General features: G+C 54.9%; 1 protein-coding gene across 2 annotated transcripts in view; it reads right to left on the bottom strand.

Annotated features, from left to right (window-relative positions):
- ADGRD1 (adhesion G protein-coupled receptor D1) overlaps positions 1-20,535 on the bottom strand; it is a 180,197-nt gene that overhangs the window by 28,719 nt on the left and 130,943 nt on the right. For both annotated transcript variants that reach the window (XM_055237915.2, XM_055237917.2), the window contains 3 exons: positions 5,570-5,673; positions 4,632-4,743; positions 1,164-1,317 (listed from right to left, as the gene is read on the bottom strand). In XM_055237915.2, coding sequence (XP_055093890.1) covers positions 1,164-1,317; positions 4,632-4,743; positions 5,570-5,673 — 370 coding nt within the window. The remainder of the gene's footprint in view (positions 1-1,163; positions 1,318-4,631; positions 4,744-5,569; positions 5,674-20,535) is intronic.

The raw sequence follows: 20,535 nt of genomic DNA, 5'->3' as shown, positions 1-20,535 counted from the left end.
CCGCAAGAAAGCTGGAGCGACTCTACTAATCATATGGGAAAAACAGACTTTAAAACAAAACATAAGACTAGAGATGAAGAGGTGTTTTATAAATGTAAAAGGGTCAACTCATCAGAAAGACGTAAGTATAAACATATGAGTACCTAAAAACAGAATCCCAAGCGACAGGAAACAACATCAACAAACTGAAGGGAGAAACAGACAACACAACAAGTGGTGACTTCAATACTTCAGTAATGGACAGAACAACTATTAAAAAGATCAGTGAGGAAATAGAAGATTTGAACAACACTGTAAACCAACTCAGGCCTAACAGGTATCTGTAGACCACTCCATCCAACAGCAGAATACACATTCTTCTCAAGGGCACATGGAACACTTTCCAGGATAGATACTTACTAAGGCATAAAACAAACCTTAATATAGTTAAAAGGACTGAAATCATACAAAATATGTTGTCTTTCCATAATGAAATAAAATTAGACATCAATCATAGAAAAAAGTGAGAAGCTCATGAATATGTACAAATTAAACACAAATAACCAAGGGTCAAATAAAAACTAAATAAATTTGAAAATACTTTGAGATGAATTTAAAATGAAGACACAAAACATACAGGATGCAGCTAAAGCAGTGAGTAGAGGGAAATATATAACCATACATGCCTATATTAAAAAAGAAAATCTCAACTCAGTAACCTCAACTTTCACTTTGACACACTGGAAAAGAAGAAGAAACTAAAGCTAAAATAAGCAGAAGAAATAATGAAGATTGAAGCAGAAACTAAAGAAACGGATAATAGAAAAACAAAAAAGAAAATCAAACCAAAAGTTGGTTCTTTGAAAAGATCACCAAAATTGATAAATCAAGTCAGGAATGTTGGAAATGTTTCCAAGTGATGGGGAATTTTTGCCTTTGATTAGCCAGTGGATTCTCCTTCCTATCTGGGTCTCCAGGAGGCACCAAGAAGGATAATATGAATATGAAAGCACATCTGACTTTCTCGGTCCCATCCTATCAAACCCCATTCCCACCTCCCCACCATCCCACCTGCCCCTTCTGTCCTCACTTCCACCTGTCTCATCCTGTCCTACCTGCCCCATCCCCACCTGTCTCTTCCTGTCCCTCCCGCCCCGCCATCCCACCTGCCCTGCCCCACCTACCCCATCCCATCCCATAGTAGTAATGGTGCTTGCTGTCCTCCGACCCAAAGACCTTGATCACCATGCTGTAGAGGTGCAGCCCCTCCACCAGCATCCATGCGAAGGCACTCAGGAAGAAGTAGTGCAGGAGCACGGCCATCACCCGGCAGGGGGTCTAGGATTTAACCAGAGATGGGAGGTGAGACAGCCCTGGGTGGGCCCTGGGTGTGGCTATGGTCCCAGCCTCCCAGTATCCATGTCCTGGGTGGTCTTTTGGTCATGTGACCATGTTTCTTCCCAGGGTATCTTCCTGTTGCTCAAACCCAGGGATTTGGGTGTAGCGCTTGACTCAGGGCTAGCCAATCACAGCACCATGTTGCCCCCAGGGATGCTGATTGGTTCAGAGAGGGCACAGGACTCAGGCCCAACCAATCAGCAAACCATCCATTCCTTGCAACAGGATTGGCTCAGGGATGGGCACATGACTCACCTGGTCCAATCAGGGTGGATTCTCGGCCTAAGGCAGGGACTACGGAAGAGTTTCCCTCCCCTCAAGTGAGGATTGGAGCAGGGAACTTTGGAAGCCACCTGGCTCCCAGAGAGGTGTGGAGCCTGCCACCTGCCATGTGGCTGAACCCTAGATGCTGGGACTTCTAGTTCTAACTAAATTGACTGCAGCTTCCAAGTTGTAGTTACCCAGAACTGAAAGGGGCTCAGGTGACCACGCTGCTCCACAGGCTTCCCCTCGATAGGGCTCAGGGACAGAAAGGCAGGGCCTTGGGAACCTCTCCATTCCTCGCATGTGGCCTGGAGGCTCCAGATGCCCGGGATGGAGAGAGTTGGGCCCTGCATAGTGCAGCCTCAGATCCTCCTGGGGCTCCACTGCTCTGCTCCCTGTGAGTCCAGGTGCTAGGAACAGCCAGGGCTTGTCCCTTAGCTCTGGATAAAAGGTCCAGGGAATCAGAGCCCAGGAAGGAACACAAACCAAGGACCCCAGGACAACCCAGCTCTGCTGGTGCTCCAAGTTCTGTCCTTCAGATGTGCCCAAGGCAGTTAGTTCTCAGAGAAGGAATGTACAAGCCACTAAATGTGTTTCTTGTCCTCATGATCTGTTATATCTAGATACAAAATAAGACACATCTGTTATTTTTGTTGGCTCAGCAACCCTTGGCCCTGTGTCTTTAAGGACCAGCTGCCCCTTTCCCTTGGGGAGCAGCCCCTCCCTACTCCAGAGGCTCTGGAGGGACCAACCGTTACAATCATCCTCTCCCATCTGGGCACAAAGGTTTACCCTGTAGGCATATCAATCAAACAGGACCAACCGGAGCCCTTCCCTGGGATTCAGACACCGGTCTCTGAGAGTGGGCCAATCAGAGCCCTTCCCTGGGATTCAGAGACAGGTCTCTGGGCGAGCAGGGCCAATCAGAGCCCTTCCCTGGGATTTAGACACAGGTCTCTGAGAGCAGGCCAATCAGAGCCCTTCCCTGGGATTCAGACACCGGTCTCTGAGAGCAGGCCAATCAGAGCCCTTCCCTGGGATTCAGAGACAGGTCTCTGGGAGAGTGGGACCAATCGGAGCCCTTCCCTCGGATTTAGACACAGGTCTCTGGGAAAGTGGGACCAATCAGAGCCCTTCTCTGTGATTTAGACACAGGTCTCTGAGAGAGCAGGGCCAATCAGAGCCCTTCCCTGGGATTCAGACACAGGTCTCTGGGAGAGTGGGACCAATCGGAGCCCTTCCCTCGGATTTAGACACAGGTCTCTGGGAAAGTGGGACCAATCAGAGCCCTTCTCTGCAATTTAGACACAGGTCTCTGAGAGAGCAGGGCCAATCAGAGCCCTTCCCTGGGATTTAGACACAGGTCTCTGGGAGAGCAGGGCCAATCAGAGCCCTTCCCTGGGATTCAGACACAGGTCTCTGGGGGAGCGGGACCCATCAGAGCCCTTCCCTGGGATTTAGACACAGGTCTCTGGGAGACCGGAACCAATCAAAGCCCTTCCCTGGGATTTAGACACAGGTCTCTGGGAGAGCGGGACCCATCAGAGCCCTTCCCTGGGATTCAGACACAGGTCTCTGGGAGAGTAGGATCAATCAGAGCCCTTCCCTGGGATTCAGACACAGGTCTCTGGGAGAGCAGGACCCATCAGAAGCCTTCTCTGGGATTCAGACACAGGTCTCTGGGAAAGCGGGACCCATCAGAGCCCTTCCCTGGGATTTAGACACAGGATTCTGGAGGAAAGATGCTCTCCCAGTCCCCTAGGGCCACCAGCTGGGATTATAGACACCTGGAGCTGCTGCAGACCTGCCTCCCCTCCTGCTGCCAGCACACAGTGGGATCTCGCTCCCCAGTATGGACTTGGACAGGCAGCGTCAGCATCACCTGAATGATTGATAGAAATATAGCATTCTGGGCCCCACCCAGAGCTCCTGAACCAAAATCTGCACTGTAAGGAATCCTCATGGGAGGTTTCACACCGGAGCCTGAGAAGCGTCCAGCAGGAGAACATGAGGCCAGTGCACACCCCGTCCATTCCACGGCACATCCAGGAACTTCTCAGATGCTCCCCTGAGTCTGAGGTGGGGTGCCCTGTGAGGGAGGTGCCTGCTGCCACATGAAGGTAGGTCTGTCCATAGGCAGCAGCCCCAGGACATGCATGGGGACAAAGGGCTCTGCTGCGCAGTGAGGAGGAGAGGCTCTGCTGACCCGCTAGGCATGGGATAAAGCGTTCATCTTCTGTTGGCCAATCCTGATTGCACCCTAAGACCACAGGCTTATCCTGCTGGGTTCCTAAGAGCTTCTGCCAGAATCAGCTCCCTTTTTCCTCCCACACATGAAGCAGGTAGACCTCTGTTTTTCTCTTCCATCAACTGGCTTACAAGCCCACGTCACTCCACTGCTGGGTCACTTCAGAGTCTCAGCTCTTTGCCTTCTGTGAGGTCTAAGACTTCTTAGGGCCCCAGAGAACCCCTCACTCCATGCAAAGGGCAGGGAAAGGTGGCATCTAGGTCTGCAGGTCTGCTTCGCTGAGCAGAGGTGGCACAACTGTTTGCTGTCAAGCACCTGATGAAGGGCACAGCCTGCAGCCGACGAGAGTCCTGGTCTGCCCACACCAGGCCGTCAGCTTGGCCAAGGCCTGTAAGCCCTGTGCCCCAACTCCTTTATCTGTAGGCTGAGAGGATGACAGGCTGGTTAGAGGGTGAGATGGCTTCGCAGATGCAAGCCCTTGTCACGGTGCCTCGCGCATAGCTAGTGCTAGGCAGTGTGAGTGGGTGGCGGCGGTGGCAGCTTTACCCGAGGCTGGCGTGCAGCACAGAGACCAGCTCGTGCACGTCACGATCTCTGCTTCCCCTGAAAAACCACAGCCCTGGTTGTCTGGGGAGATAGGTTCGGAAATTTGAGTGGAAAAAGCTAGCAGAAGGTGCCACCCGGTGACATCCGAGGAGGCAGGGGAAGGACAGTGCAGGAACACGGAGCTGCGCCCACTCACCGTGCCTGGCTCCAGGCGGAAGCTAATGAGCAGCAGGACCTGGGCCACCAGCACGGCGAAGGACAGGTTGGCGTGGATGTGGTAGCGCTGGTTCCGGATGGTGCTCACGGAGCTGAGGACAGAGGCAGGGTGTGAGGCCTGGGCCCTGCACCAACCCAGTCCCCCAGGCTGGGCCCCCTGGCCCCACGAAGTCCCTGTATCCATTCCTCCAAGAGCAGCCAGAGGGGTTGCTGTCACTCCCTGCTGTGGACCGTCAATGGCTCCCTATTGCTCTTGGATCTGATCCCAGCTCCTTCCATGCCCACCCAGCCCTACACAGTCTGACCCTGGGCCATGGCTCTGTTCTGACTTAGTTCTTTTCTTTCCCAGCTCATGTTCCTGCTTCTCAAAGCCCCAGCTTACTCCAGCTGTGGGGCCTTTGCATAGCTCTTCCCATGCGGTAAACCCTCTCCCAGGTCCCTGCATGGCGGCCTGAATGTCTCCCTCAGCATAAGCTTCCTGACCACTGCTGGGACCTAGCTGCACCCCTCCCTCTCTGCCCTGCTGCCTCGTGGCGTGATCACAGTGAAGATGTTTGTTCTCGCTTTTGTTTACTTGGTTATTGTCCAGCCCCCACCCAAGAATGTTCTCATCTCTCTTGGGCACAGTCGGGCCCTCAAAGCTACCACATGCCTGTGCTGAGGAACGTGGGAGCCAGGATGGATGACTTAGCACAGGGTTGAGGTGTCCCCAGGCCCATGGCCACCCCCTTTTACCTGGCTCGTGTTCCACCAGAATTCCTGAGCCTGGGCTGGGGGCCTCTCCAGACCTTTCCAGCTTAGCTAAGCCTGGTGCTCTTACCTCCACAGCCCCTCCCCTCTCCCGTCTCTTCCATCTTGGGATCTGGGGTGCAGGCAGGGGCCGAGGGGCTGTTGGGTGGATCAGAAAAGGGGACTCACGACAGCACGGCGAAGGTGACCAGCGTGGCCACCAGGCAGAGCACGGAGAGGGAGCAGCCCACGTAGCTGATAGACGACAGCGCCACCTGGTGTCCGCGTGCAAGCTGCGGGGAGCAGAGCAGAGGCGTCAGCAGCAGGCCCAGGCACCCCATTAGAGCCTGAAGCTGCAGAGGGCCCAGGTGGGTGCACAGCTGGTCCCCTGGGAGTGTGGTGCTGACCACCAAGCCCTGCCTCCCAGCCCAAATGTCTGTTGCTGCCACCGACAGAGGCCGGTGCTGGGGTTGCAGCCCTGGTTCTGTGCGTGCATGTCCAGTGCCCCGAGGTGCCCTACAGATCACTCAGGCTCCCTCAGCCACAGTCTCCAGACTGTGACTGCCTGGCCTGGCCAGGTGCTGAGCCTCCTGTCCACACTGCAATACACAGGGCTGCAGACGAACAGTCAGCTCCGGAGCCAGACCTCCCAAGTTCAAGTCCCAGCTGGGCCACGTGACACTCGGCTGTGAAATGAAAATAATGACCGCTCTCCACTCCCACAGTGGCGGCAAGGACTCCATGAATTTACAAACATAAAGTGCTGGAGAAGCTAGGGAAGAGCTGGTTACCGCCCCTGCCCAAGGCCACGCCCCTCCCAGTGCCTGCACAAAGCAGTGCTAGGGAAGAGCTAGCTACTGCCCCTGCCTGAGGCCACAACCCTCCCAGTCTCCACACAATGGTTGCCGCCTGCACACTGTGGGCCTCAGGAAAGCTCTCTAAATGGACACGGTGGTGATCACCGCACCCGTGTCTGCTGGGTCCCAACACCTTGTGGGAATGAGGCAGAACAGAACACACCTGGGGATTAAGCGGCTGCAGAGCCACAAAGGATAGAACCGAAGCCGCAGTTCACCGACTGCACAATCCAGACGGCGCTCCCTTGGTTCTGAAGTCGGGGCCTCCAGCTCAGCCAGATGTGACCCTGGGCTCCAGGAGGCTCTGGGCTCCTAAGCCACAGGCCTGGAAGGGCAGCCTCCCAGCTGCTTACGTGCAGGAGGGCGCCTCGTGCTTCCTCCTGTGGCCCATGGCTCTTGTCAGAGGCCCAGCTGAAGCCTGAAGCCTGCATCATGCTGTCCCTGTCTGGCACTGAGACCCCAGACCCCAGACCCACATCCCCCCCATCCTCTGAGACCCTTGCCTCCAGCTTCCTCCTGTGGCATGCGGGTAGGGGGAGTCTAAATGCCTTCTCCCCTGATCACCAGGACAAAGGAACAAAAGGAGGCCACTCTAGTGTGTAAGGAGCTGTTGGCAATGAGGGAGGAGACGCTGCAGGCCCAGGGGGCCCCAGCTCAGGGTGAGGCAGGCAGTGCACTGGACCACGGGGAGCAACCTGGGGCCAGGGGGCCATGGGAAGCCCGAACACTCAGCAAGCACCGCCTTCAACTGTGATTCACAGAGGAGTGGGCTACGGACGTGCTAGATTCCTGGGGGCGCAGGGCTGGGGTAGGGGCAGCCTGGACCCCACAGCCTGTGCCTCCCGCTTTAGCAGGCGCTCACTTTCACCCTGCAGGCCCTGGTGTCCTCTCTGAGATCCAGTGCTTGTGGAGGCAGGGCCTTGGCCTGGCCCCCTTCAGGAGTGAAACAGCGGTTGCCGTGACACCAGCAGCATTTCCCCTGGAGGGGCCCTTTTGTGCTCTCGGGCTCAGGGACAAGGCAGAGAGGCTGAGGGCTGGGCAGAGCCACCTGTGCCGGACGCCGGCTCAGGCCTCAGCAGGCAAGGACCTGCACACAAGCTCCAATTTCCCAGGGGCTGGACTTCCCTCCCCACGGACGTCGTGGCTATCACGGGAAAGGTGGGCACTGCGTAGCCAGGACCAGGGAGACGGAAGAATCCCCCTTCCAGGTTCATGATGCCCCAGGGAGGGAGGAGGGGCAGTCACAGGGGAGCCCATCAGTGTCCCTGAGGATGAGAGGGAACTTTGAAGAAACGGGGCCCCCTGTCCCCTCGGGAGAATGGCTGCGGTCTCTTGTTCCTGTTTCTGGTTATTGCAGAATCATCCAGTTAGGGGTGGGAGAGCCCCACTATTCCTTCCCCCATGGATAAACCTTTTTCCTTCAACTCCTGGGCCTGGCCTCCCATATTTGAGAAGACCTTCAGGCTGTTGACCTCTGCCCCCTGGGAATCACAGCCACGCCCGTGGGCTTCCCTGCAGCAGGTGCCACGATGTCCCCTGGGTGTGTGCCTCCATCTCGGCTTTCCCTGACCCTCATGGGCTCTCCTGCACTGGGCTCGAGGAATTCAAGGTGGAGACTTTGGTGAAGTCACACTGACCCTGCCCAGAGTCCACTCCGTATCCCTGCCTGGCAACACCCAGAGCACCTGGGACACTGTGGGCGAACACGGGCCTCCCAGGGGGCCGAGGCTGCCCAGTGCTGCCCATCTCTGCTCCACCAGGTGGGAGCTGAGGTCACAGGCGTCTTCTGCCAGCAGAAGGGGCCTTGTGGGAGGGGTAGGCACTCATCAGTCACCTTCCGAGTACGTTTGGCAAAACAAGTTCCTCAACAGGCGGGCACTGCCAGTGCTTTCCCACCGCAGCATTCTCGGCAATGGAAACAAACGTCTCCACCTGCAGATGGACAGGCCAACAGCTACTCCCATTAATCGCATAGCCGCAGTGGGTGAAGGGAACTCAATTTCTAGGCCACATTCCCCACACTAAGTGTGTGACACTCCAGTTTCTGCATGACATTATTAGTAAATCGTCCATGAAATGATGTTTCTGGTTTCAGATAAGTTTGGAAAAAGCTCCATTCTCTGCACCCCTTAAAAGACTTTTCAAATGAATATAAAGCCACTTAAGAGTTCTGAGGATTCTGCAGGTAAAATAAAACCCCCCTGTTCAGCTGTGTTCAACTTGGCATCTCTTAAACTCTTTGCAGGAGGAAGGGAAGAGACCCAATGACAACAACAGAGATGTGGTTTAAGAAATGCTGTTTTAGAGGAAGTGAGATTTTTCAGAAACTAAGAATAAAACCAAATACAGGACACACTGACATTATACTGGATATGCAATCTTTCCTTGCTGTCTCCTAAGACAACTGAAAAGTCTTGTCTCTCACACTGATCTCTGCCTAGAGATGGAAGTAAGGGTCAGCTACAAGAGTTTTGGGCCTCAGCAGAGGGAATGATTCTTGGAAACGAACGTCCAGCTCTTCAGCAGTCACCAAACTGAATTCAGTTAAAAACCAATGGAGGCCAGGCACAGTGGCTCAGGCCTGTAATCCCAGCACTTTGGGAGGCCGAGGTGAGCAGATCACCTGAGGTGAGGAGTTTGAGACCAGCCTGGCCAACATGGTGAAACCCCGTCTCTATTAGAAATACAAAAATTAGCCGGACATGGTGGCCCACACCTGTAATCCCAGCTATTCAGGAGGCTGAGGCAGGAGAACCGCTTGAACCTGGGAGGTGAAGGTTGCAGTGAGCCGAAATCGTGCCACTGCACTCCAGCCTGGGCGACACAGCCAGACTCCGTCTCAAAAAAAAAAGAAAAGAAAAGAAGAAAAATCAGTGGAAACACTGCTAGTAAAGGAAGGAAAGCAGTGGTGTCCAAAAGCCTGCCTGGCCCACTGCCCTGGGAAGCCCCCCAAGAGGTGCACCCCACACAGGTCTCCACCCCACAAGGCCCTGGCTCCTCCCTACCCCTGATCATCTCTGCTCTACCCAAGTCATCTCATGTCCCACCAGAGGGATGCGTATCGCTCTCAGACACCACAGCTGCATTTCATGGGGCATCGTCTCTCCCCCAGGGACATGGGAAGCCCTGAGGATGCATTAGGGAAGCTTTTCCTACCTCATCTTGCAGCTCTAAGAACAGCAGTGAGCACTACTGGGCACAATGGTAACCACAGGTATTTGCTGAAGGCATCAGGGGAGAAAGAGCCCTCACATCTACGCATCTGACTCTGCCACTGATTCAACAAAGAGATTTCCTAAATCTACATCACTGATTAATATCTTTTAAATTGAGAAAATAAAGCTTTAGCTCATCTATTTGCAAATGCAGTGAGGTTCCAGTGGGTTGACATGAGAGTTCACTGCACATTGGGTTGCAGTTGGTCAGTCAACTTTCTAAAACATCTTAATCTCCATTCTTGGCCACCCATTCTCCTGGGAATTTCTGACAAATGGGAGTCTAGCCCTAGCCCCAGACCCACACCTACCCACTTATGCCTTAAGCCTTCCAACCATATTATCAATCAACCTTATCGCCAACCAACCACGCCATCAACCAACCCACTATCAATCAACCCACCATCAACCAACCCATCATCAATCATGGTCGGTTTGGTTGATGGCCAGGCTGATTTATGGTAGAGTTGGTTGACGGGTTGGTTGGTGATGGGTTGGTTAATGTTAAGGTTGGTTGATGGTGGAGTTGGTTGATGGTGGGGTTAACCAAGCCTGCCATCAACCAACCTTACATTCAAACAATGCACCATCAGCTAATCTGACTGTAAACCAACTCCACCATCAACCAACTCCACCATCAACCAACCTTAACATCAACCAACCCATCACCAACCAACCCATCAACCAACTCCACCATCAACCAACCTGAACATCAACCAAACTGACCATGAACCAACCTTACCGTCAACCAACCCATCATCAACCAATCCACCAGCCAATTCCACCATCAGCCAAACCCACCATCAACCAACTTTACCTTCAAGTAATCCACTATCAACCAACTCTACCATCAACTGATGTATCATCAGCCAAACTCATCATAAACTGACCTTCAACCAACCCACTATCAACTAACCTAACCATTAACCAACCCATTAACCAAATGCATCATAAACCAACCTATCAATCAACCTGATTATCAATCAAACCCATCGTCAACCAACCCATCATCAACCAACTTTACCTTCAGCCAATCCTACCCTCAACCAACCTACTGTCAACCAACCCTATCTTCAACCAACCTTACCACCAGCAAACCTTACCATCAACCAACCCCACCATGAACCAACCCCATCATCAATCAAGTCTCTTTATCATGTACTTTTATCAAACCCACCCAAAGCCAGCATCATGCCAGGCGCAATGAGGAACACTAAAAAGAAAGACATATGGCTCTTCCCTTGAACAGAGCTAATACCCTGACCAGGCAGCCTTGAAATGATTGTAAGAAACATAAGGCCAGATATACTGGAGGGTCACATTGTACATGGGGCTTGAGTTATAAGGTGAGCCCATAGGTAAAAATGATAGATGATCAAAATGACCTTTGAAAACTCCTGAGATCTCCCATAAACTGGAGTCTCCATGGCTTTTGCACGTAACATCATACATTCTTCTTCCACACAATGGTCTGAATAATGAGGCAGACTTCAGGAGGGATCAAGAAGAAATGGCATGCACACGTCAGGGTCTGCAAACCTCTCTGCTTCAACACAGCTTTCAGGTCCACAGAGTGGACTGGGGCAGAAAGTGACAACCTAGGTGATCCTGATAGTGGCTCACTCCCTTCTCTTTACTACAGGGACTTCCTAGTTGTAACACACATTCAGCCATGGATTTGTCATTGTATTACTTAACCCTGCAACCTGTGTTAAACGTTAACTCCACCACGACCTGCCACAGCCTTAGGAAATTGGAAGGGAGAGAGGGTGATCTGACAGAGGGGGAGAGAAATACTGAGTGGGCCTTAGGAGGGAGAGGGCTTCACACAGGCCTCAATGCTTGGGCAGGAACCTGACAGACAGGACAGGAGACAGCCTTCTAGACCAGAGTGATGTGAGCTCTGACGGTAAGTTCCATGAAGACAGGTCGACTGTCTTGTTTAATTCTGAATCCCCGGGGCCCGACAGAGGATCTGACAAACTCTAGGCATCATGGAGAATCACAGAAGAGTGGTTGGAAATGACAGAAAAGAGGCACCTGCTGCTTGAAGGCATCAAATCCTCAGAGCAAGTCTGTGAGTGGACAGCGTGGTTTCTCTTTACAGATGAGGACACCGAGGCAGCCGCAGTAAGTGACTGCCCACCACGACACAGCTGGTGAGAGGCAGGGCTGGGGCTGACCCCTGATGGCCCCTGCTTCAGCAGCATGTATTCAGCACCTACTGTGTGCCAGGCATGGAAGTCTCATTGCAGTGGGGAAGCAGGTAATGAACAAAGACGTGGATGTGTAAACATGAATAAATACTTAAGGCTGCCAGTGTTGTGTTGATGAGGCAGCCCAGACAGCGGCCACCGTGGGAGGACGGCGGGAGACGGGATGGCAGCAGAGCCAGGCCGGGCCACCAGCAGAAGCTGCAACCAGACCAGCCTGGCCCAGGTGAGGCTGGCGTGGGGGTGCGGGGAAGGGTCTGCATGTAGGGGCTGGAGCCACAGGGGGACACCCATGCCAGCAGGGGCCCAGGCAGGACGCTGGTCCCTTCGCCCACCCCAGCAGCACCATCTCTCCTTGGTTGGACTTGGCAGGAAGCCAAGCGTAGAGCAGAGAGCAGGGCGAGTGGAGGATGGGTTCCCAGGCACAAGAGCAGGACCCCCAGGCTGGGTCCACACTCCACCCCCACACCAGCCCTTGAACCAACCATCTGCTCCTCCACCTTTGACGCCCACCCTGTCCCGGCCAGGCTGGCTCCTCCCTGTCTCTGGTTTCTCAGCGGCTGACATCCAGGCTCTTACGGGGCCTGTCTCCCCTCAGGGCAGCCCTCAGCCCCTGGCTGGGCTCCTGGACAGCACGAGCAACCAGGCCCTGGCGGATCTGTGACTCCAGGCATCCCTGGTTTGGCGGCCGTCCTTGGCCGTAGGCAGCCGTAGCATGTGCCAGCAGCATGCAGCCAGCCTCCCCCTGGGCTGGGTCCAGTTGCTGGCACATTTCACGTCCACTGATGGAAATGAGCCGACAGCCCGGGGACAGGTGGAAATGAGCTGCTTGGCCGCTTGAGGGGTGCTGCGGGACGGGAGAGAACTGGGCACGGGCAGGAGATCTTCCCCGAGGACCCAGCTGGGCTGCTGTGTGTTTGAATAGATGCTGGGACTGGCCTGCCTCAGGCCACCGTGACCTTGTTGAAAGTGTCAGCTGAGGGGACCATTGCCCCCTTGTTTTCCAGACCAGGAACCCTGAGGGCTCCTGCTGCCTCCCCTGGCCGCACAGCTTGTGCATCAGTCTGGGGCCAGCTGGGAAAACAGAAACCACTCCAGCCTTTCAAAGAGTGGAACATTTGACTCAGGGAATTGCTAACCCTCGGGAGGGGAGAGAAAGGGGGACCTCACAGGGGTAGTGAGGTGGCCCAGGAATCAGCCACGTCACAAATCCCCCAGTGGAAGCCAGATCCATAGACTGTCCAGCAGGGCTGCAGCCACAGCAGAGGCGTGGCCGCTGCCCGAAAAGCCACCTGTAGCAGCGAGAGAGAAGAGCTGCTGGGCCTCCTCCCCTCCCATCGCCTGCCCCAAGTGACAGACCTGGACTCAGCACAGTGGTCGGCCCTGGGAGGCAGAGCAGGCAGCAGGAGGCAGGTGGATCTCAGAGCAGAACCCAGGACCCATCATGACTGGGAACTCAGGGCCCAGTCCCCGCTGTGCCCCAGACGATGGCTGCTTTAAACAGCTGTGGCGATGTAAAACTGGACCAGCAGTGCCTCACGGGAACCCATCCTCACAGATGGAGGCGGGATGTGTGCACAGGATGCTGGTCATTTGCTGCGGCCAAAGACCGCCATGACTTCAGTGTCCACCCACGGGAAAGCTACACAGTGGTTAACACGGGAGATGTGGCTCTGTGTACCCCGAGAAGCAGCAACCTCCAACATACGTGGATACATTTTTTAAAGTGTGCCATCTTGCCAGGCTTGGTGGTGCACACCTCTAGTCCCAGCTACTTGGGAGGCTGAGGTAGGAGGATCTCTGGAGCCCAGGAGGTCAAGGCTGCAGTGAGCCGAGGTGGCGCCACTGACTCCAGCCTGGGCCATGGCGTGCAACCTTCTCTAAAACAAATAAATAGTAAATAAAAATAAAGGGAGCAGTCTTTATACTTCACTACCCTTTGTTTAAAGAACAAATAGGTTTGCATCCATTGAGGTACAGAAAATTTAAAAAGCAAACAAAAAAAGAACAAAGAGCAGAGCGGGGCCCCAGGCTCAGCAACTGTCTGGAATGACAGAAAAGCAAGCATGTGTCTAGGCCACTGCTCTGGGCAGGCCCGGGAGGCAGGAACGGTGGCCGTGACCCTAAGCTGCTGCTCTGGGCAGGGCCGGGAGGCAGGAACGGTGGCCGTGACCCTAAGCCGCTGCTCTGGGCAGGGCCAGGAGGCAGGAACGGTGGCCGTGACCATCAGTTTCCACACTCTGCCTTCTGTGTTCTTGCATTTTCCCACATGCATGTATCATCTTTAAAAACAATCCAACCTACAGAACCCCTCTGTCTCCTGACACCCCAGCTTCCTGTATGTCCCAGAAAGAGCCCTCGAGCTCCTGTCCCCACTCCTAAGACGGGGGCTGGCGGCTTCTCAAAGACGGCCCACATCCCCGCTCTAATTCCCAAGATTCAACACACTCATGACAAAAAATACGTGTTGACCAGAAACCTGGCCCGCTTCAGACGTCAAGCCCTGGCCACAGCCTTGCAGCCCACAGCTGCCCGCCAAAGCGACCCGATCCCTCGGCCGGGCTATGCGTCCATCTGCCCCGGGAACGTCCAGTCTGGCCCCCGACCGTGTTCCCAGTCCTGGCCACCACGCCTACCCTCAGCCCCACAGAGTAAGACCCCAATTCTGAGGGTAGCCCCGAAAGAAGATCCCCCGAGACGGGACCACCCCAGAGGCTGCTGCAGCTCCCTCTGCAGAGTGGATCAAGCACAGCATGACTCCAGCGCAGACACTTCTTCAGGAGAATTGGAATAAATGAAGCAACATGTGCTTCTCCTCTAAAAGGAGCAGCCTGGGTCTGGTTGGAGGAGGCAACGGCAATTGAATTTGTCAAGAGGGGCAGGGGTGGAACCCTCAGAACCTTGAACCTACGTCTCCCTACCCCCAGGACTGCGAGGTGCCCAGGCAGGGCTGGGGCTGAGCTGACAGCAAAGGTGAGTCCTGGCAGCTCCTGGCTGCTGCTCCACCCCGAAGTACAGGTTTTCACCTCTTAGGCCCATTTCCCAATGTCCCAGGTGGTCAGCAGCCTGAGAGTCAGGGGGACTGAAGGGAGAGATGGGGGTGGCAGGTGTCAGCCCTGTTCCCAGGGCTCACTCAGCTCTCCACTCAGAGAGGCACAGGCCACAGGGTACAGGGGAGGGCCCTGGGGGCCGAGAGGGGGCGTCTCGAGGGAGACTGGAAGGGCATGGGAGGGGTGGGTAGGGCGGGAGACGGGAGGGGGTGGAAGGACACATGCCCCTGAGCCTCCCCTGGGCGAGCTCCCAGCTCCCATCCCCAGCCCAGCTCTCAGCAGCCCAGGACAGGGCTCAGGAAAACTCACCCGTGAGGCGGGGTGCGAACAGCACGCACCCGTGCACCTGGAGGGCTTGCTGGTGGGATGGTAAGGAGCCCGTGCAGAAGGACCCAGCAGGCTTTGCCCACCACCCTCTCCTTCTGGAAGAACTGCACAGGCTGGGAAATCAGAAGGGATAGTGACAATTTTCTGGGTCTCTAAGAGGATGGTACTGAGGATGCATGCCCTCCCCACTCGGCTGGAAGACACTGGTGAACCATGGCATTGCTTGGGGAGTCGGGGGGGATGCTGAACAAACCAACTTCCTTGATACTCCTGGGCAAGGCAGGACCCTCTTCTGCCTCCAGGATTAGAGGGGTTCAGGGATGAGTAGAGGGGCCTCTCCTCTGAGCCCCTTCAGCCTCCACAGTTACCCCCACCCCCATCAACAGGGCAATAGACCATCCTGCCCCGGTGCCCACAGCCACAGGACTGAACCTTCCTTATGAAGAGTGAATGGAAGGAGACTTGTGGCCATGAACGGATCAGTGCTGGGACGGCTGCAGTTCCAGGTGCAGTAGTCAGGCCTGCTCCACCCCACACCACTCCCACTCCACTCTCATGGAGTCCTCAGGGCCAGGACATCCCCAGGGACCTCATACTCATGGCTCACTGTGACCTCACTCTGTCAGGCAGTGTTTGGGGCTGGGTGCTGAGGCTGGGTACGGAGGCTGGGTGCTGAGGCTGGGTGCTGAGGCTGGGTGCCGAGGCTGGGTGCCGAGGCTGGGTGCTCAGGGCTGGGTGCTGAGGCTGGATGCTCAGGGCTGGGTGCTGAGGCTGGATACTGAGGCTGGGTGCTCAGGGCTGGGTGCTGAGGCTGGGGACTGAGGCTGGCTGGATACTGAGGCTGGATGCTGAGGCTGGGTGCTCAGGGCTGGTTGATGAGGCTGGATGCTGAGGCTGGGTGCTGAGGCTGGATACTGAGGCTGGGTGCTGAGGCTGGGTGCTGAGGCTGGGGACTGAGGCTGGGTGCTGAGGCTGGGTGCTCAGGGCTGGGTGCTTGGGCCTGAGCTGTGCCTACTTCTGCCTCCTCTGATCACCACCACAGCTCCACAAGGAAAGGGTCCCACCCGTGTCGCAGCAGGGAAACTGAGGCTCAGAGCAGGCAGCTGCCCAAGGCCACTCGGCACATCACTGGGAGGGACCTGTGTGTCTAGCTGGCTGGGAGGCAGAGGGGCCACTACTAACACCAGCTGCATGCAGGAGGTGTTATTGGGAGGTGGTCTGGCTAACATTCACACAGAGACCCCATGGAGGGAGCCTGTTTCTGACTTGAGCTGTACATGCTGCAGCTGCCGGCACTGCTGTTGGCACAGTCCCCACTGTGACACACCCTCGGGACTGCAAATACAGTTCAGAGTGGTTCTCACAGCTCCCAGCGACACCGTGTAATTCAGGCCCCTGCCACTGCCCGCCCTGTGCCCTTCCCTGGAGCCAGAGCCCGTCTGAGGGGCTCAAGGCTACACCTGGCTGGGTAACCGCGGGGCACGGGGCCTAGAACCGTGGGTCAGGGCGGAGGCCGCGCTGCCGTTCCTGCCTCAGGAAGGCGTGGTGTGCCCCCACGGTGCCCTTCCTTTCCCACCCGTAGCTAGATTTAGAAATGCCCAGAAAAGCCTGCAGTTGGTTTCAGGACACAGTCTCCTCTGACTCAGAAACCACAACCTCAAATGCCTCCAGAGAGGCAGGGCATCAGCTCAGGAGGCCAGGGGGTGCCTGCAGACATAACCACCAGGTAGGACTGTGCTGCCAAAACGAGCATCCTCCCTCCCACAGTTCTAACCCAAGTCCTTCTCAGTGGATATGTCACTTTCCCGCCCAGACAAGAGCAGGAAGCATTCCACTGTCTCCTAAAAGCAGAAGAGCAATGAGAACATGATGAGGAGGGGCTGCTGCTTGTGGTACGGGGAGGCCATGGGGACCGGGGGGCCCTGGGGACCTAGCCCTGAGTGCAGGGGTGGCAGCCACTCGCCTCCAGCATCGTTTCCAGCCAGAGGGGGAAGCCCAGCGTGGCCACATCTTCCTCTTCTTGTTTTATTTAAAAAAAAAAAAAGAAATCCCAAATTTTAGATAAAATATCTGTGCTTTGGAATGTTGACAACCAATTTTTAAAAATTTAAGCCTCTGTGGGTTAAAAGAAGCCCATTCACTGGCCAGAGTCAGCCTTCAGACCACGGCTCATGACCGTCTTATTGAAGTGCTTTTTCCCTGTGACCGCCAGGCCCCAGGAGGGATGCTCGGGGACTGGCATTCCCAGGTGCGCCTGTACTGGCACAGGGCTCCTGCACCCCCCAGGTCAGAGCCACCCCAAGGCAGGTGCCCATGCCTGGGACACTTCCTACGCCTGAAGCCTGGGAAGTGGCCGCCTGGGAGGAAGTGGCTACCTGCAGGAAGAAAGAGCGCACCGTGGCGGGCCCTGGGGCTCCTCCCAACCCCCCACACGCTCCTCCACCACTGCTCTTCCTCACTGGGTACAGCCTTGGTAGGACTGTCCGTCAATATCAGGGCTCTTCCACCTTAGACAACCAGACCATCTCCCTGGCCTGCACACCCTGAGCGGGGAACACAAGTGCCAGGAGTAGGTGCAGCTGAATTTTCCCTAAGGCCGGGCCCAAATGCCTTCCACGACACCAGTCCCCATGCCCAGCACCTTCACTGAATGTGTGGCTTCGGCAAGAAATGCTGGGGCGTCCATGCCTGAGCCCTCCTCTCGGTCCCTGGCTGAGCCAGCCCACACCTGCATCCACCCCTGTGTTAACCTCAGGTCCTCGCTCCCTCGGACCCTGCCGGCCAGTCCTTAGGGAGGACAGAAAGTTGAGCTCCCACCTGCCTGCAGCAGTACAGACCAGCTGTGTCAGCATGACTGGGATCCACCGACTAAACCAGCATGCATGTGGCATTCTGGCCTCCAAGGAGAACGCATCTCTTTCCCTAAGTTCCTCTCCCCTTGTGGAACAGACTCGCTCCTCCGTACCCTCATTCACACAGCAAACACGGGCATGGGCGTGTCTCAGCGCCTGGGCATCAGGAAGGAGCGGTGAACATGAAACACCACCCCTGGGTAGCAGGCCTCAGAAACACCTCTTCCAGCTGGCTGACTTTATTCATTTGATCATATCACACAATTCCACACAAATACACACCTGGGTCAGAGCCCACAGGCTGGCGTTTACAATCCTTTCTCTCCCCAGCTCCTGCCACTGCCTCACCTGTGTGGCCCCCTCCTGTCCCCGCCCACTGACAACCTTGAATGCACTGTCCATGCCTTTCTGCTAATCACATACCAAGATACAAATGTTGCATATTTAAACATATATACAGAAACACACCCACGCATAGGGGATTTTGGCGTGTCTTTACAAAAATGGGATATGTATCACTCCAGTCTACATCTTGTCCCTTTCACATAATGTTACCTTGGAAATCCCTGCAAAGGCACTGGCATGGTGACAACCCCATTCTTTCACAGTTGCACCACGTTTCCTGACTTCATCATTCCTCTTTTAGTATAGAGATGAATAATCTCCCTTAGCCCAGATGTATTAGAATTTATGCAATCATTAGTGTTATGTTTACTCATGCTTCTGTTATTTCTACTATAAATAATGTAAATATTCTGATTTTATACTTTTTTATGTCATCTTACTTGCTGATTCTTTTAATTCTCTGACGTAGATTCTCATGGGTGTACTGAGAAGTTACAGGGTCTGTGCTGGATGAATTCTCTATCTGTTCCAATGGCCTACTTTTCTAGGATAATTTTATCCAATTAAAAGAACAACTTGTCTTCTCCGGGTCCTTACTGAATCTGGGGTTGCTAATTTCAAAGGTGCAGAAAGCACGCCTGGGGAATGGAGCAGTTGGGGTGGTGAGGGGTGGGTCTGGATGCAGATCTACTGGACAGCCCAGGGTTCATTCCCCTGCTTGACTGCACTCAGTAGGAAAAGTTAGAAGCACCCAGAGATGACGCCATGTTTCTGTGACTCACACGTAAAGCAAAGCTACCCATTCTTGCCCACGGCTGGAGGAGGAATAAATTGGTACACGGTTCCCAGAGTGCAATGCGGCAATGTCTTTCAAAATCAAAATGCCTGTGCCCTTTGCCCACAGATTCACCTGCCAGGAATTTATTCTAAAGAAGCATGTGCAGGGTCATGCACTCCGGAACCACTGGAAGTTGCCAGATCCTGGAAGCCATTGCAGTGTCCGTCAGCAGATGCCTTGACATGGCCTCTCAGGGCCTGAGGTCTAATCACCACATTGACAGCAGCATGCAAAGACAGAGTGTCGTTTTGGGGTCTCCCTCCCCTGGACAGCAGCCCTGGAGCCCACCCCAGCTAGGTCCAGTTCACTCAGGTGAACCCTGTTGTCTGATGGGCTTTCCACAAAAACGGCACTGCCCACTTAAGAGGAAGAGGGCTTCCTGAAACCACCACTGAGGAGGAGGCTGGGTATGGAGAAAAGCCAGGGGAAAACCTCAGAGGGAGAAGGGACACGATGAGGACGTGAGCTCCTGAGCAGAAAGCCTGCACCAGGAACCCAAAGACCAGCAGTGTGAACCCAGGGCCCCATGGAAGACATGACTTCAGGTCACAGAAATAAGGTCACTGGTGCTATTTTTATTAATTCTCTGAGTGTGCTGCAAATTTGGTTTCTACTTATGATATCAGCCTTAACTTTTCTTAATGTTGATGAGAATGTTCATTTTTAGCATGGATAATTTTAAACCATTTTCAAATCAACCTTTTCTGGCAATGAATAGATGTGATTTGCTCCCACGGAGACACCCACAGACTGTCGAAATCCAGTGTCACCGAGAGGGAACGGTGACGGATTGAGACCTTAAGTCCTCTCTGTTCCAGGTTTTTTACTTGCTGGGCCGGGCCCTTCCCTTCCTTCCTCTACCACAAATACACAACACGCACAAACTCAGTTTTCGGCTGAAAGTGTAACTCCCCCTCTCTCTGGCCATGCCACGAAGGAAGCCACACCGGGCTTTAGTTCTCAGCCTAGAGAGGATCCAGAGGAGGAAGCTCTGCTCCCAGGCAGCTGGTGCTCCAGAGCGTGGGCACAGCCCCAACATTCAGGACTTGGCTCAAGGCCGGGCTCTGCCCCCTGATGTGACCTCAGGGAATCACCTATGACTCTTGTCTGTGATGGCCACATGACAGCACCTCACTCATGTGGTGTGGACTGAAGGAGAGGGCAGGCCTGAATGCAAGCCCCAGTGAGGCAGGGAGCACCCACAGGCAGGGAGCCCCCATAGGCAGGGAACACCTTCCGGGCAGGGAGCACTCACTGGCCGGGAGCATCCACAGGCAGGGAACACTCAGGTAGGGAGCACTCACTGGCTGGGAGCACCCACAGGGAGGAAGCACACACTGGCAGGCAGCACCCATCAGGTAGGGAGCACCCATCAGGTAGGGAGCACTCACTGGCCAGGAGCACTACCAGGCAGTGAACACCCACTGGCAGGGAGCACTTGTAGGCAGGGAGTATCCA

Source organism: Symphalangus syndactylus, chromosome 13 (assembly GCF_028878055.3).
Source record: "Symphalangus syndactylus isolate Jambi chromosome 13, NHGRI_mSymSyn1-v2.1_pri, whole genome shotgun sequence".
NCBI classification, from domain to species: domain Eukaryota; kingdom Metazoa; phylum Chordata; class Mammalia; order Primates; family Hylobatidae; genus Symphalangus; species Symphalangus syndactylus.
This window is presented reverse-complemented; position numbering and strand designations above follow the sequence as displayed.